At 45.4% G+C, this 18,599-nt stretch overlaps 1 protein-coding gene across 2 annotated transcripts in view; it reads right to left on the bottom strand.

The window, feature by feature from the left end:
• The window catches only part of LOC126259889 (peptidyl-prolyl cis-trans isomerase-like 3), a 61,212-nt gene extending 44,217 nt beyond the window's left edge, over window positions 1-16,995 (bottom strand). The window contains exons 1-2 of one of the 2 annotated variants that reach the window (XM_049956964.1): window positions 16,792-16,990; window positions 16,614-16,688 (exon numbers count right to left, since the gene is read on the bottom strand). In XM_049956964.1, the coding sequence (XP_049812921.1) occupies window positions 16,614-16,688; window positions 16,792-16,794 (78 nt within the window). In that variant the 5' untranslated portion in view covers window positions 16,795-16,990. Of the gene's footprint in view, window positions 1-16,613; window positions 16,689-16,791 lie in introns of both variants that reach the window. The other variant, XM_049956965.1, reaches the window with a different exon arrangement.
• Window positions 16,996-18,599: the final 1,604 nt, after the last annotated feature.

The raw sequence follows: 18,599 nt of genomic DNA on the forward strand, positions 1-18,599 counted from the left end.
GCTTTTTTGCTGTCTTTGATGACTCGACGGCATTGCGCTCGGAGTCGTTTGTATTCAATACAATTCGCCAACGTAGGATGGCGGCGAAAGGTGTGTAAAGCACGTCGTCGAGCACGGATAGCGTCCCTACAAGCCTCGTTCCACCAGGGGACGGAAACGCGACGTGAAGAAGAAGTAGTACGAGGAATGGAACGTTCGGCAGCATTGATGATAACAGCCGTGAGGTATTCGACCTGACTGTCACAACTGGGAAAATCGTGGTCCGGAAAGGTCGCCAGGGAGGAGTAAAGCCCCCAGTCAGCTTTCGGTATGTTCCAGCTCGAAGGACGTGGGGATGGGGTGTGGTGCAGGAGACGAACGACACGGGAAGTGGTCGCTCGAATAGGTGTCAGAAAGGACATACCACTCGAACCGACGGGCAAGAGTGGTAGAACAGATCGAGAGGTCCAAGTGGGAGTAGGTATGAGTAGAGTCAGAGAGGAAAGTCGGGGCGCCAGTATTGAGGCAGACAAGATTGAGATGGTTGAAGACATCCGCCAAGAGTGAGCCTCTTTGACAGGATGCAGGAGAGCCCCAAACGGGATGATGGGCATTGAAGTCGCCAAACAATAAAAACGGCGGGGGAAGCTGAACGATCAGGTGCATCATGTCAGCCCGACTAACAGCAGATGACCGTGGAGTGTAGATGGTACAAACTGAAAAAGTAAAGGCAGAAAGAGTAATGCGGACAGCTATTGCTTGGAGTGGGGTGGTCAATGGGATAGGATGGTAATAGACATCGTCCCGAATGAGCAACATGACCCCACCATGAGCTGGGACACCGTCCACAGGGGTGAGGTCATACTGCTCCGAGGTATAGTGGGTAAAGGCAATACGGTCAGTCGGGCTCAACTTGGTTTCCTGGAGACCAAGGACGAGCGGACAGTGCAGGCGGAGGAGCAGTTGTAATTCCTCCCGATTAGATCGAATACCTCTTATGTTCCAATGAAACAACGCCATCGCTAGTCAAAAAGTCGGGGGAACGAGACGGGGGAAGAGCCGGTCACCTCAACGGCCGCGGAGGGCCAGGTTGCGAGGGAACAACGCTACAACCGACGGGAGGCGGATCCGGTTCCATCGACTCGTCGCCTGCTGCGGCCGCTGTCCCTGGTTGTGTAGGAGGCGCAGCATCGTTTGCCGACGAAAGGCCAGCCGAGTGCCTGGCAGCAGAGCGTCCCGGCGAAACTGAGGACGGCCGGGAGCAGCGACTCGCGGATGGAGCGTCAGACGAAACGCGCCGGGGTGGAGAGGGGGATAGAGACTACTTCTTGGAGGCCTTCTTGGAAGGCCGAGGAGGCACAGGGATGGTGGGCTGGACCCGAAGAAGGTCCTCACGCGTGGGGTCCGTTTTGGAACGCCGGACCTCGGAAGCTGGGGTCCGGAACGTTTCCCCGATGGACGCCTGAGAAGAGGATCGCTTCTCAGGTGGCGTGGGGGCAGGAGGAGGAGGAGGAGGAGGAGGAAGGGTGGCCCCTGGGGCAGAGGGGGTGGGGGCCACGCGGGAGGAGGATTTGAAAGGGAGGGATTTGGGAGGCGGAGGCAGAGCCCCCTGATGGGCGGAGGAGGCGGAGGGGGGACAGGATAGGGGTGAGGATACCGCGGAAGGAGTGGACACAACGGAGGCAAACGAAGTGGTCAATGGCACGGGATGGAGGCGGTCATACTTCTTCCTGGCCTCAGAATAAGAGAGCCGATCCAAAGTTTTGATTTCTTGTATCTTCTTCTCCTTCTGATATGCGGGGCAGTGTAAAGATCTAGGCGAGTGGACGCCAGGACAATTAATGCACCGAGGTGGTGGGGTGCATGTATGTTCCTCACGAAGAGGACGTCCACAATCGCCACAAAGGGGCTCAGCCTCACACCGTGACGACATGTGCCCAAAGCGCAAACACCTAAAACAGCGCATAGGAGGCGGGACGTAAGGTCGCACGTCACACCGGTAGCACATCACCTTTACCTTCTCTGGGAGAACGTCCCCCTCGAAGGCGAGGATAAAGGCCCCGGTGTCGATGCGACGGTCTTTGGGGCCGCGCTGGACTCGCCGGACGAAATGCACATCTCGGCGCTCCAGGTTGGCCCTGAGCTCCTCATCAGATTGTAGCAGGAGGTCACGATGAAAAATAACCCCCTGTGTTCTATTTAGTGCCAGATGTGGGACAATGGATACTGGGATGTCCCCTAGGCGGTCACACGCCTGGAGCGCCGCCGACTGTGTGGCGGAGGTGGTCTTGATAAGAACGGACCCTGAACGCATCTTGCTGAGAGCCTCGATTTCGCCGAAGATGTCCTCAATGTGCTGAACAAAGAACATGGGCTTGGAGGTGGCGAATGTCCCCCCATTGGTTCGAGAACAGACCAAATAGCGGGGGAAGTACTTCGCCCCAAGCCGGCGGGCCTGTCCCTCCTCCCATGGAGTGGCCAAGGGGGAAAGGGCAGGAGAACCAGAACTAGAAACGGTACCTTTTCTTTTGAAAGACTCGGCCGCAGAGCGACCTGATATGTGTTGACGTTTCATCTGCGAAACGTCCGCCCCGATACCACCCACTCCGACCAGGGGCTCTCCCCACGGGCGCCACCCAGCCGCAGCAAGGGCCACCTGGCAGGATGACCATTGCCGGGAGTCCCGATGCCCCAAGGAGACGGGCATCTACTCCTTGGCCGACGTGGGGAGGGTGCAGCTCAGGTATCGGCAGTACGATCCCTGTGTTGTCAGGGGGCTACAACCTAGAGGGTCCATGACGACCCCACCACAACGGGCTGGCTACCGTGCTGGATTTCTGGTGCCATGGAAAGTCCATCATGAGCGCTGGTGCAGATGGAGATGCACTATGGGCGTAACTTGGACAACCCATCAGGCGTATAGGCCCAATTTGAGGAATAGTGGGTATGGTTACAACGCCGGTGCAATGCTGAGTGCCAAGGTCTTAGTGCACTTAGGACCAGTGGTACACCACGTAAGGTGTCCCTCCCCAAAAGGCTCGTACTTCTGTAGAATTTTGAAAAATGGAGGTCAAACCCCAAGGGGGACCATCACATGGAAGGCCGAAACGGTTGAAACTCCTTTTAGTCGCCTCTTACGACAGGCAGGAATACCTCGGGCCTATTCTTACCCCGGACCCGCATGGGGAGTACAGAGAGGTGGTACCAACAGTTGGCATCCATAAGGCAATGGGGTGGAAATGGTCAAGAGGTGGTGAAGGAAGTGGTTTGTATCTTTGATATGGGAGGCTAGGCTACACGCAATTATTTGGAAATGTTGGGTTGACAAGAGAAGGTATTCTTTCAGTGGAAGCACAGTAACTAGCTACAATGAGGTGTCTACAAATGTTGCATTTATTAATTTTTTAAAGCAAGTAGAAGGTGGGTGTGTAGAAGATCACTGGGGTGAGGAGGGTATGGATTCATGGGAGAGATTCTGGGATGGGCATATGGACCTGAACAGGGATTAGACTTCTGGTATGGGATTACTATGGCTGGGCTTGTAGGCTGACGTGTCAGATAACTGGTGGAAGCTTTCTGTCTTTTAGTCACTGCAGTTCATCACAATAGTTTACAAACAGGATGATTTAATCAGGATCTGTCTTCAGAATGTGAATGGCTGTTCTTTCTTCTGTTGAGAAGGTTTTGTTCTGTGAAAGAATGGTAAGGCCAAGTTCAAGGTAAGGAATTGCTAGAAGACGAGCAAGGAATGGTTAGCTGGGAGGGAGGGCCACAGTTTGTTAGAGGTATGAAATGGGATAGGCAAGGTTCAAATTCTGGGATGATACTGGTTTTGTTTGAGCGATTGGTGGCAAAGAAGTGTTTCCACAGTGTGGTTGGTTGGTTGATTGATTGGGGTTGAAGGGACCAAACAGCAAGGTCATCAGTCCCTTGTTTAAAATGTGGTCCATTCCGATAGTGTGACATCTCAGAAAAGTCAGAACGATAAAAGGGAAAAGGCTATAAAACGTAAAAGTGCAGTCATGTCGTCAATGGTAAAAACAAAATGAGGGAAGTCAGCAAGAGGGCAACCAAATGTGAGGCTAGAGGCAGGAAATATCCCACCCCTGAAGCAGTAGAGGCAAGACCACCTGCGACTTAAAAGCGTGCAACTGCTAGAATGTACAAGTGCGTATGGGAAAAGGAGACTAACCAATCCTAAAAAGTGATAAAAACAGAGTAAAAGGAGAAGAAAAGAGGACCTCGGCCAGGGAGGGGAGTCTGGGATCTCCAAACACGGCTTACAGTGGGAGATACCCCAACACTCACTGCCCTGCTCCAACACCAGAGAGAGATAAAAAACCTTAAAACAGAATAAAAACCGCTTTCCCGGAGGAAACCGAGAACCAGGTCGACCACCCAGGAATCGTCAGCCAACATCAAAGGTAAAGTGCGGGGGAGTCTGTACTTAGCATGCAGAGCCAAAGAAGGGGGCATTCAACCAAAATGTGGGCTACTAACTGGAAGGCTCCACAAGCACAAAGTGGGGGTGGCTCATCACGCAAAAGAAAACCATGGGTCAGCCTGGTATGGCCAAAGTGGAGACAACACGGTGTGGTCAAGTCCTTTCGGGAGAGGCGAAAGAAAGAACGCCACGAGCCTGGTGTCACCTTAATCGCACGAAGTTTATTAGACAGGGAGGTAGCCTCCCAAGAGTTGGCCCACGATTGTGCGAAGTGGGATTTGATATGAAGCCGTAACTCTGCTGCAGGAGGGGTTATAGAAAACGGGGTAAGTGACTGCTCCCCCAGCCAAACGATCAGTGAGCTTATTACCTGGGATCCCCACATGGCCAGGGACTCAAAGGAAGTCAATGGTACAAGCAGCACGGTGAATATCAGCGAGATAGTCATGTATGGCAGAGACTAAGGGATGGCGCAAAAAACACCGGTCAATAGCCAGAAGGCCAATCACTGAGTCCGTACATAACAAAACGCGGTTGTGTTGGGACTGTTTAATAAAGGTAAGGGCCTGGAAAATTGCCATCAATTCTGCAGTAAACACCCCGCATGTAGGTGGCAGCAGATGATTTTCCATTCCAACAGAAGATGTGAAGGCATATCCCACATGATCAGCAGATTTAGAGCCATCGGTCTAAAAAAACAACAGCATCCCGAAACACCCATAAAATTCAGCGGAAAAAGGAATGGAACACCATCAGGGGGATGCATTCTTTCGGACCTCGGCGGAGATCCATCCGAATTCGGGGCCGAGGAACTAACCAAAGGGGAGGTGGAGGGCAGGGAGCGTGGAAGACAGGACAAAGAACGAAGCTGAAAATCAGGGCGAAGAGACGCAAGGCGGAGCCCAACCGGTAAACCCGCCCGAGGGCAGGAATCAGATGGGTAATGTCCATGGTCTTGGAACAGGATAGAATAGGAAGGATGAGTGGGAGAGGAACGGACAGCGACTGCATAAGACACAAGAAGCTGGGACCGCCGAACAGAAAGAGAGAGAGAGTGGTGGTGGGGGGGGGGGGGGGGAGGATCCCAGCTTCAACCAGGAGACTATCAACAGAGCTAGTAGGGAAGGCACCAGTGGCCAAACGGACACCACACTGGTGGACTGGATCCAGCACGTGCAATGTGGAAGGAGCAGCCGAACCATAAACTTAACAACCATAGTCCAAGCGAGACAGACCTAAAGCACGATAAAGGTGGAGAAGGAGAGAGCAGTCCGCACCCCAAGAGGTGTGGGCAAGAAAGCAAAGAACATTAAGTTTACGGAAACATACTGCCTTCAGAAGTCTGATAGGGGGCAGGCAAGTGAGCTTGTTGTAAAAAAGAAGACCCAGGAAACGAAACTGTGGACAACAGGCAATTGTTGTGCATAGAGATAGAGCTCTGGATCAGGGTGGATCGTAGTACAGCGACAGAAGTGGACCACCCGCGATTTTAAAAGAGAAAACTGAAACCCGTGTGAGAGGGTCCATGCAGAGGCATGCCGTATAACTCCCAGTAGCTGCCACTGCATAGGCCATCGAATAGGAACTAACCCAAATGCAGAAATCATCCACATACAGAGCAGGGGCGACCAAAGGACCGACAGAGATCACAAGTCCATTGATAGCAATGAGGAAAAGAAGTACAGTCCGTGGAGAACTAAAAACAGTATCAAACCGAACCTCGAATGACCGATGGAACAGGAACTGGCGCATAAAAATAGGGAGTGGGCCCCGAAAACCCCACGGATGAAGTGTAAGTATGATGTGATGGCGCCAAGTCGTGTCATAGGCCTTGCGAAGGTCAAAAAATACTACAACCAAATGGCGGCACTGGGAAAAAGCCTGCCAAACTTCGGATTCCAAGCGAAGTAAATGATCGATCGGAGACCGTCCCTCTCGGAAGCCACACTGGTAAGGGGACAATAGATCCTGAGATTTGAGGACCCAATTGAGCCAACGGGTTACCATCTGTTAAAGTAACTTGCAAACAACATTTGTCAGACTAATTGGCTGATAGCTTTCAACAAATACAGGGTTCTTACCAGTCTTAAGAACAGGAACCATGATGCTATCCGTCCGCTGAGAAGGGAAGTCACCCTGGAGACAAATACAGTTAAACAGAAGTTGGTTATGAATGGAGTCTGGGCCAAGGGCCATATCATGAGAAGAAGAAAGTGTGGAAAGAAATTCCCATTAAGTAAAAGGTTCGTTGTAAGATTCTGACTGACAAGGGGTAAAACATAAGGCGGAAGCTTCGGCCCGCTGTTTCCGGTGAAGGAATGCAGCCGAATATGAGGCTGATGCCGTTGCAAAATGGGTAGCAAGATTTTCCGCAAGAATCAACGGGTCCGTACAAAGGCCATCTGGGAGGTGAAGGCCTGGGAGGGTGGACTGCCGATGGTAACCTTGGAGAGAGCAAAGTGTAGCCCATACCCATGACATAGGGACAGTAGAACCGAGGGAAGAAACAAATCATTCCCATCATATCCGTTTGCTCTGTTTGATTAAATAACGGGCTTTAGCACGAAGGCGTTTAAAGGTAATAAGGCTGGCAATGGATGGGTGCTTCTCAACATGTTGCAAAGCTCGACGGCGATCACAGATGGCAATGGCAATGGCTGTACTCCACCACGGGACTTACCGGTGACGAAATGGTCCAGATGACTGCGGTACAGCAAGGCTAGCAGCGCGAACAATTGTGCCAGACACGTCACGTAGGACGTCATCAATACAACCCGACAAAGAAGGAGAAAACACGACCTGTGCAGTGTATAGAGGCCAATCGGCGCGTTGGGAAAACCAATGAGGTAATCTGTCCATCGGGGAGTGGGAAGGGAGCGACAGAATCAATGGGAAATGGTCACTATTACAAAGGTCGTCGTGTGGTGACCGGTGCAATGAAGGGAGGAGGGAGGGAGAAGAAAGAGAAAGATCGATGGCAGAAAAGGTACCATGACCGGCACTGAAATGAGTAGGGGAGCCATCATTAAGAAGGCACAAGTCGTGGTTTGTAATAAACTGGTCTATGAAAAGACCTTGTCTACATGGAAATGCACTGCCGCACAAGGGATGATGAGCATTAAAATCCCCGAGAAGAAGGAAGGGGCATCCCAGGAGGGACGTCCTTGACCGGCAGACACCAAATAAGTGAGACACTTCTCCGGCTGGGGAGGGGGAGCAGTGCCTGGAGGAGAAGGTGTGGGAGCCACAGGGGAGGGGGGCAGGGGGGGGGGAGAGGGGGTCCAGGACTGGGGTAAGGAAGGGGTGAAGATGTAATGAAAGCATAACAAGAAGTCATGGACACAGGGTGAAGACGTGCATACTTCTTACGAGCCTCAGTGTAGGTTAAACAATCAAGGGACTTATACTCCTGTACCTTCTTTTCTTTCTGATATATTGGGCAATCTGTTGAACGTGGAGAATGATTGCCAAGACAATTAACACACACAAGAGGGGGAACACAGGAACTCCCCTCATGGAGTGGATGTCCAGTCACCACAGAGAGGGGCCTGCAAACAGCGGGAAGACGTGTCCAAAACGCAAGCACTAAAAACACCTCATAAGAGGTGGGATGTACAGCTTCACATCACATCAATAAACCATAATCTTTACTTTCTCAGGGAGGGTATCCCCTTCAAACTCCAGGATAAAGGCACCAGTATCAATGCAATTGTCCTTCGGACCCTTCTGAACATGCTGAACAAAGTGAACACCCTGCCGTCCGAGATTGTCCCGAAGTTCCTCATCAGTCTGAAGGATGAGGCCCCTGTGAAAAATCACATCTTGAACCATATTTAGAGACTGGTGGGGGGTAATGGACACAGGAATTGCGCCAAGATGGGTACAGGCACAAAGGGCTGCAGACTGGGCAGCTGAAGCAGTTTTGATCAACAACGAACCCAAACGCATCTTGCCAGGGAGTCCACTTCGCCAAACTTTTCTTCAATGTGTTCCACACAGAATAAAGGTTTGTTATTGGTGAAAGTATCCCCATCAATCCTGGTGCAAACCAGATAGCGGGAGAGATGTTTTGCCCCTAGCCGACAGGCCTGACCCGCCTCCCAGGGGTAGCCATGGAGGGGAAGGCTGAAGGGGCAGGAGAAGCAGCAGTAGAATAATCAGTTCCACGCAGTGAGATGGCCGCAGAAGAACCGCCAGAGTTCTGGACCCGTATGCGTTTCATTTGCATAGCGTCCGCCCTGAATATGCAACAAAAATAAATTGCAAAACCAACATAACCAGGAGGATAGCGGGACCAACATAAGCAAGGACACCAAGAGAGGGAGAGCAGAGGGCGAAGGGGAAGGGGAAGGAGCAAGGAAAGGAAAGAAGGGAAAGGAGCAAGGAAATGCAGCCCTGGAAAGAAGGAAGGCTGCAATAGCTTGGGGCCCCGTGCTTGCCACGCATGTACTCACGAAAGAACCGTGAGCCCCCTGGGGGGTCCACAGTGTGAATCGGGGGAGAGTAAGTCTCAGTATTCTGGATTTATTAGGAGTGAGTTTTAGAGGATGTGGTAAATGGAAAAGGCCACAAATGCAGGGTCTGCATGCTTTATAGGATTGATGAGGGTGTTCACAGTGAATCAGGATAGATGTTGATGAGTACCGGTACTCTAATGCAGGAATGGTATAACAGTACCTTCATTAATTTTTGGAGGCTGCCTCTGGAATGTTCTTCCTGGTGATGGAGGACAAGGATTTCAGTGTGGTAGATGTGGCATAGGTACTTGGGATTGCACAGTAACAAAACCTCACAGCATCTATGCTATGGAAATTTGTTTCTGTAGTACCAGGTTTGTGAGGGAAAGGGACTGGCAGAATTTAAAAATATGAAGGTCATTGGGACGGGGATTCCAGGGTGTGTGCAGTGTTTAAGGAACAAGATGTGCGACTGTGTTTTAGATAGGGAGAAGGGGGCTTATGGACTCAACAGCAAGGTTATCAGCAGCAGTATGGAAGTTGGTAGGAATGGAGGTGGTTAAAACAAGTAAAATGTCATAAACCAAGTAAGGGTAAGTCTGGCACATTACATTTACTTTCTCCCAACTCCAATCTTGGTCACCTGCATAGGTGCACTATGTCACATCCTTTAAGTTAGTGTAAAATTGGGGCATCGTGGATATTCTGGGCTACTTTATCTGTTGTGTACAAATGTTGTAGAGAGTCTGAACTGGAGGTGGGTTGTTCATGAATGAATGGGTCCAAAGGAACAGTTCACTAAAGTGATTGAAAAGTTGTTCACCATTCACTTCGCTCACGGTTGGTCTCGTTCCTGGGAATGGTCATAGTTCACTGTTGTCATGGTCTGTCTTATTCCTGGTCATTCACAGTTCACTTCAGTGATCTCATTCCCATCTTTGTCTATTTTGTGTGGTCCTCATTCCCTCCTCAGTCTTACTCAGCCGGTTTCATTCTTTTTTTGGTAGTTGCTTATTCTAGTTCAACTTACATAATTGTAAAAATTATATAAAAATTAAGTTGTATTTAACACACACATTTTTCAGCAACAGAAAGTGAAATCTGCCTATCTCTTCATTATTTTGATCAACAATCAACTGTAGGGCATTTATTTATCACAAGGGATGTTATTTTTGTTTGTGTGACCAATTAAAAACACAGCTATTGTTTTGTCCACAGTTTAAGTTTCATCTGCTTAGTATAGTGACTAGGTTTTAAGACAGCTTTTATTAATTTCTTAATTGTAGTGTATGAAAGTCTACGACTAATGACCTCAGCAGTTGAGTCCCATAGTGCTCAGAGCCATTTGAACCATGAAAGTTTACATAAAATCTGTAATTTTCGCATTTCTTTCAAAAATAAAACATGGCATTTAGGCAGGCTCTTATTTTTCAAGTTTGGTTGTTTTTGTGGTACCCCCAGTTTACAAAAAAAAAGTGAGTCGTGCATGATTTCGACTCATTGAGGAAAGGGAAAGTGGTGCCTCTCCATTTAAAAAAAAAAAAAAAAAAAAAAAAAAAAAAATAATCATAGAATGGCTCTGGCTCCTGAAGTGGCACTAGATCATGCTTCAACTTACATACTGCTAAGAAAAATACAAACAGAACATACTGTTTCAAAACATATATGGCTCTCGCCATCCACTTTGCATGATGTATCACCTTGAGCATGGGAAGACAGATCAAGGGATGGTTCTTTGAGAAGAGCATTTGCAGTTAATTCCAAAACTGTCAACATAATCACCTAATACATCTCATAATTGCAAGGTAAATACAAGAGATCTTTTTCCAAAAGATTTTCAATCCAACCACATACACCTCTGAAAGGACCCACTTTTACACTGCTGTGAAAGAAACTAAGGATTTAACTAAAAATCCACATATATATTTACAAGCACCTAGTTAATAGAGAAATTTAATTTTTATTTTTTTAATATGGTACATCTGTGTGTACAAATTATATTTTAAATACATTAATGTGTATTTAATGAATTGTTGAATTTCATACTCGATTCACTCTCGTCTCTTAATTCTTTGGAGACCGCTCACTTAGAAGAATATTGAGCCTAGGAAACTGGCCATTCATGCCGTTATTTAAAGTACCACTGGCACATGTGCAAATGGTATATCTTCAAGATTAGTACATACTAAAAAAGAACCAAACTTCAAGCTTTATTTTCTATATTTACTTTAGATCTTTTATAGACTAAACATTTCAAAATAATGATGACAGAGAGTATAATTATCTTCCCAAGAAAAAAAGTACAAGGTGAGTTACTGAGCAATTTCTTCCTCTTGAACTTTCAAAATTTCTTGCTCACTCAACAAACATAGTATGTTTGCAGCAGAATCACAGCAAACTGCAAAATCTAATGAGTACATCAGTGCAATCATATTGGCTCAGTCATTCATGACAGGAACAGTTACACTCACTAATGTTTTTATCGAGATAATTCTACAAATTTGCAACAGAAAGGAGCACCAGCCAAGGGACATGTCGCAAGATGTTGGTACATTATTGTCATACGAAATAAGTACACTTTTTGAGTGACATGTGGCTCGCATGCCGAGAAAAATCACTGACCAATCTATACTTGAGCTTGGTCTCCAAAGTGTTAATGGCAGCTCGTGCTTGGTTAGTTCTCTACCTCAAATAACTGATGCTGGATTCCATGCACGAACCTTGGCTCCCCTTTCAACTGGTGACTGATCAAAAACTGATCATCTATTTTGACTGTAAAGATCTTCAATGTGTACTACATTGTGAAGGTTTTGGGCCAAAAAAAAAAAAGTTTTGATTCTATCTTCCTACGAAGTTTTGATGATATACAAGAATATTTATCTAGTTACCTCCATTGCTGATACAGAGCTTCTATGTTTAGTATGTAATTTCTCTGCTCCTACGCCAGAAGTCACGATTCTTCTAATAAACTATCACTTACCACACAGACGATATAGCAATTTGACAGCTACCATTTCTGCAGCAACAAGAAGTCACTTGCCCAATATGCTGAAGGTCTACAAAATGGCTCTGAGCACTATGGGACTTAACGTCTGAGGTCATCAGTCCCCTAGAACTTAGAACTACTTAAACCTAACTAACCTAAGGACATCACACACATCCATGCCCGAGGCAGGATTCGAACCTGCGACCGCAGCAGCCGCGTGGTTCCAGACTGAAGCGCCTAGAACCGCTTGGCCACAGTGGCCGGCCCGTTGAAGGTCTCATGAAGGCCCTCACAAACAGGCACTATCCCCAAAACCTAGCCCAGAAATAGGTTTTCCACACCCTTAATTGCCCCACCATTATCCAGAACAAGCTGCAAGGTGGTGCCTCATGTTCACCCAATATCACCCTGCTCTGGAGCAACTGAACCATGTCCTTCACCAGGGCTTTGACTACCTTCACCATGCCTGAAAATCAGGAACTTCCTACCCACATCTTCCCACCCCTTCTGCCATCCACCCGACATACACAACATTCCGATACATCCCTATACCACTCCCATCGCCTTGCCATGGGGGTCATATCTGTGTGTAAGACTTGACGCGAGACCTGCTGATTCCCACCAACAGCACATCCTACCCGACTCAGGCTCGCCCTGTCCCATCAGAGACAGTGCCAACTGTGAAAGCAACCATGTCACACACCAGCTTTGCTGCAACTTCTGCACAGCATTTTATGAGAGCAGAACCACCAATCATCTCTCTTCCTGAACAAACGGCCACCTCCAAACTGTGGTCAAGATGAGAGCTGATGATCCAGTCACCGTACACGCTGTTGAGTACAACATGCTCCAGTTCAATGGCTGCTTTACTATCCATGCCATCTGGATCCTGCCCCCAAGCATCAGCTTTCCTGAACTACACAGCTGGGAGTTATTCTTGCAATACCACTTTTGGCCTGCATCTCCACTAATACAGTACTTTGACACCTTCCAACAATATCCCCCTCCTCTGTCCTGCCACCCTCTCCCTATGCATGCCTTCACATCATCATCATTGATGTGTGCAGCACAGCTCACTAGCTGCATGCACATGTGACACATTCTTATCATGTACATCTACTGCCTCCCCCTCGCACATTCCTATCCTGCATACTGGCTGCCTTCGTTCAAGCCATCATCAGATACCGCTCCCCAATGCCCCTTTCCTGTTTCCCACACCTATCTCTCTTTACTTAACTCATGTAGCAATTGATTAGAAATGAACAGTGGACAAAAGTAAACCTCTGAACAAAAGTACGACACGCACGCACGCACGCACGCACGCACGCACGCACGCACGCACACAGACTGAGGAAAAAATCCTGAAGTTGAAAGGCTATGGTGAAAATCCGTGGGCAATAAAAGATCAACCAATAATGTACTGTAGTGTGTGTGTTCAAAATAGCACCTAACAATTATACTAAGACGAGAATCCCATGTCAAAGAATTTCTGGAAAGCTGTAGTTTCCAAATAATGAGACTGTTCTACATGGGATTACCAATAATTGTGGTACCACACATCTGGTTTGACCCATAAAATCATCAAGATGTGGCATACCACTATTTAGATCTTAACCAATATAGCAATACTCCTCTATTAACACAACCAAAACCTGTCCAGTACACCTCCCCACCACACTAAGACCACATCAGAATCAGGGCTGAGAAAAACCCGGGTATTAAAAAAAAAGTGGGGGGGAGGGGGGGGTGAGAAAAAGGGAAAAAAGAGATGGGGAGGAAAACAGAGGGTTTTATGGTTTTTTTTTTGGGGGGGAGGGGGTTCATATTGATGATTAAATAATTCAACTTCAGTTCCTATGAGTAATTTATTCAAAATATTAATCCATTCTTACAGCTACTTTATTAGTGTCTCATTTTTTGCCCTGCCAGCACTGCACCAATCAAGAGAATTTTCTCCACCTACACAGGCTTGTTTGGTCAAAATTAAGAAATAATTTAGGAGAGAAAAGACCCTAGAATAGAGTGAAGATCTATAAATTTCTATATTTAAATTGTACTTCACAGTCATTATGTTCTATATAAAGTTAAAAGGCTTTTTTCCAGAAAGGTAAATGTTATTTAACTGTGTTTCTTTCTGCAAGAAAAGTTAAAACACAATATTAATTAAATAAATTCTTGTGACAGTAAATAGTCGCCTTCAATAAATTTGATGACTCTTTTTAATTTGTGTAAAGCTAACTAATGTAACACACCTATCACTCTCATAGTCTGTCACATGTGCACAAAACTAAATGGATGAATAATACTGACAGTAACTTACTAAAACAGTACTCTGTATGGCCAGTCTAGATTGCTTGACCCAGGAACCCCTCCAAATATTATCTCAATAGCACTGCCACATGTATTGGTCCCTGGTTCAAGAAGCACCAACTTTCGTCAATATCAATTCCCCACAGTGGCAACCCCTAGTGTACTCACCAATGAGGCCATGTAGCTGCAGGAATTTTATAGTCACAGCCATACCCTCACTCATTGCAGTCACTAATTAACAACTGTTAAAAGTAATCATCAGACCCATACTCAGCAAGAAAAGACAAACGGGTAAAATTAAATTCTACACATGAACAAATTTCAAACAACAAACCAACAACTGCAAAACTGAAAACTGATCATAACCGATCACTACTGAGATTAAAATGACCCAATGACAATCCAATAACAGCCTCAGAAAACACCAAGTTCGATATAGTGATAAGCTCAACCTACACTAACATCAGGCACATTCAAATCAGAAAAACAAAAATCCAACACTCGAGTGCACCACTGCTTCCTTCAATACGTCCTCTGTAAACACAATCCATTTCAAAGATGCCGCACCTCAATAATGTCACACAACACAGTTATGTCATGGTGCAAAGCCAATGTATGGTATCACAACTGAATCACTGGCTACATGAGAGATGTTGTGGACTACTAATTGTTCAATGTGTCATCTTTCCCCACCTGAATACATGATTCAGCTCATTACTACACAGTTTCAAACATGGTCAACTCTATATGGCAAATTGCATGCCATCTCTTATATATAGGTCTGAATAGTAAGTATAGCCTATTATTCTCAATACATTATATACAGCCAGGTTGTGCTATATTTTCCTACTGGACTCCCTTTGCTTCTTTTATACTTCGTGTGACGCGCATCGACATACTTGTTTTACAACAAAATGTGTGTTAAATATACAGCAAAAATATGTTAAATTAGGCGCAAATGTAAGCATCAGAAGACAGATCATGCTGTTACCGCAACTTTTATTTTGCATTCACATTCATTTCCTTCATTAACTCACAATTAAATTATCACCTTCCATTCTAAGTTAGACCTCGAGCTATGCTATAGATCAGTTTCTCATCACAGCCAGGACTACAGGAGATGAAGGCAGTTCCATAATCACACTCTAAAATAGTTGGCTTCTTTTAAAATTACAACTGATTTTAATATTAATCATCCTAATTTAATATTCTTATTACATATTTTAATGCTATTGCATGTATTTTTACAATCATCTCACAGACAGTGAAATAGGAGAAGTTCAAGGACAGAATATTTTAGAGCGTACATGTAATGAACTGAGGACAATTTATGCTGATGAGCAGTTTTTATCACAGACAGATTAATGTAATTCAGTACCAAACACAAGTTTGTATACTTTCAATAGACTCAGTCAAAAGACTGATGAGGAATGATGAAACACAAAGAGTTAGTATGACATCAGAGTAACTTAAACACACTGTTGGAACCTATCAAAGGGCGAAAAATAGATTAAGAGTGAAAAGATAACAGAATATACAAGAACAGAGAAGGCATGTGTGCGCAAATAAACAGTAGGTTTCTGTGTAAGCTACTAGAAATTAGAGAAAAAAGGGAATGTGGAAGACAGTAGTATGTATGGACCTGTACATACTGTATAATCACTTTCCTTAACAATTCATTTCGCTACTGATAATAATGACATTTACAGGGATACTCCGTAGGCTTTGTGGAGACGGTACCCATTATCGCTACTAACCGTTTACTTTCCTGTTCCATTCGCAAAAAGAGTGAGGGAAAAACGACTACCTTACATGGTCCCACAGGAGTTTTACTGTCTCATATCTTATCTTCGTGGTCCTTAGGCGCAATATTGGCGGCAGTACAATCGTGTAACAGTCAACTACAAATGTCGGTTCTCTAAATTTTGTCAATAGTGTTTCTCGAAAAAGGACGTCGTCTTCCCTCCAGAGATTCCCATTTAAGCTCCCAAAGCAACTCCGTGACAATTGCGTGCTGTTCGAATCTACCGGTAACAAATCTAGCAGATCGCCTCTGAACTGCTTCGATATCTACTACAGTACAACATAATCAAGTATTTTTTTCGGCACCCTCCAAGAGCAATAACACAGCACAGGCAGTACTTGTATGTAGAGAAGAAATTTTAACCAAATCTGTTGAAACCACACTATGGTGGCCACAATATTAGCTTACACCAACAACGATTTTAAAGACTGAAAGCTTGCCCTATCAAAGACTGCACTGACATATTCACGGCTATTGCATGATTCATCATTTATTACTATATAGAGTATTCATCCATCAGGTCTTGACACCACGGGGCCAACGGCTACGTTATACACGCAAAATTTGACACTATGCAACACTTACGCACAAGGTTTAACCAACCATTTATAAAGTATTGCACTTAATCCATACCTCGCAAGCTTTTGGGCAGTATTCGCAGAAGAGTTCGATTTTCAAATCACCGACGTCCGTATGAATTGTAACCGACTGAAACAGTCCAAAATGTCAAAAACTGCATAACAACACTTCAAATGAAAATAGAGATACATCTATGCAGTTTCAGTAGATAATGACGAAAAGAAATACTTACCATGTTTCAGATAGTGCCAAAACAACAATTATCTCTTATCAAAGTCCTTCGACATCTACACACAACAAACTAATCACACTACACTTTACTGTCCACCACAACGTCGTTCTATTTACATTTATAAACTAGCGTTTTTGTCTCTGGTCATTGCCAACCGTAGAGATTAGCGCCAGTATTTAGTGACTAGCGCGCAAGGGGATCTATGCAACGCCACCTAGGTGGCGTTGATCTTTGTCACCTTGAAAAAAAATTATCTGTCACTGTCACGATACGTCATAAAGTTGGTGTGCGCTCACGGAGGATAACTGCAACTAAACTTTTTTTTGAAGTCCAAGTGTCATTTGTCGATACGGATTCTAAAGAGACAGTCATTAATTCCGAACTCACCGAACTACCATAAAAAATAGTGGGTACAGCATACCCTTCTTCGAGAGACAGGCTAATAGCCAATACACAGTGTTCGTTACGGCACCGTCGCGTCACCGCACCGTCACGTGAAGGTGTATTCACACCGTCCGTCATGTCACAGCACTTCAAGCCAATTTAAGTCACACGATATCAACTCACATTGCTGATCTTAACGCTGGAATTGCCATCCTCGCAAGATGATTTTCAATTGTTTTTACGTGCGAACTGCATATACGCACGCGGTAGCTAGCCATCGGCCAACTCATGTTTACGACAGACGGAATTGAAAGTATGCGTAAACCGAGTTCATACCAAGTTAAACCGAATTGGCAGCGCAGATTACCGTTCAATTCAGATAACCAACCAGCGCTTCGTGATTACCCAGTCGGTGATTACATAATTTTATAGTCACGAGAGCGATGGACGTTAGGTGGGATGCAGTTTTTGGCCTATTGGCTTGAAATTTTGAAGATAAGCATGTGAAAGACCTGAAACATGCTGCATAGATTTTGAGGGCTATTGGGTGTTTGTAAGACAGCCAAATGACTTTTCACGATTATGAGTGCATATCGAACTACAGACCGCAATATTATTTTTTTGTTATCTGATACTGACTAATAATGACTTGTGAAACATTCGAAATTTGCAGTATGAATTTTGACAATATGGTAGTCAAGTGGATGTTCACAAGCATGACTGTACATCGCGCTACAAGCAGCAGTTTTGGGTCTATATTTTGAAATATTGAAAATAGACTTATCAACCATCCGAAGGTAGCTGTACATATTTTAACAGTCATTGGACGATCTTCAGATAGCCAACTGGAGCCTCACAATCATAAATGGATATCGTGCTATGAGATGGAACGATTATTTTTATTTTGAAGAGAGTCTCGTTAGACACTTAGAATTAGCTGTATCCTCGTCACTCAGGTGAGCACCTAATAAGCACGAAAGAAAATGTAACTCATTATTGTCCACTGTGCAACTTGTTCAGCTCGAGCTAGTAACAGTGGCGAATACAGAAAACCCTCAAGTAAAGTGGCGCTAAAGATATCTTGAGCTACCTTTACTTTTACCGTAATAAAAAATAATTAAGTCAAATGGAAAGTTTAAGAAAGTTTTATTTAAACTAATTGTACACACATACAAGACAATGGCATCTTATAAAAAAGTTACAATTGTGGTTCTCTTCATTAAATGATGAACTCTATGCGCCTATTCTTCCTGGCAAATTCGTTAATTACACATTACTATCTATGTGCCAGACAGTAATGTATAAAATACGATGACGCGGATGCACACGCTACATTAAGTACTGTACTACTACTCGATATCTCGATTCAGTCGAGTCGACTGGTGTGGGCGGCCTGGGTGGCAAAGCGGGGTGTCCTGCAAGGG

The sequence above is a fragment of the Schistocerca nitens genome, chromosome 5 (assembly GCF_023898315.1).
Source record: "Schistocerca nitens isolate TAMUIC-IGC-003100 chromosome 5, iqSchNite1.1, whole genome shotgun sequence".
NCBI lineage: Eukaryota > Metazoa > Arthropoda > Insecta > Orthoptera > Acrididae > Schistocerca > Schistocerca nitens.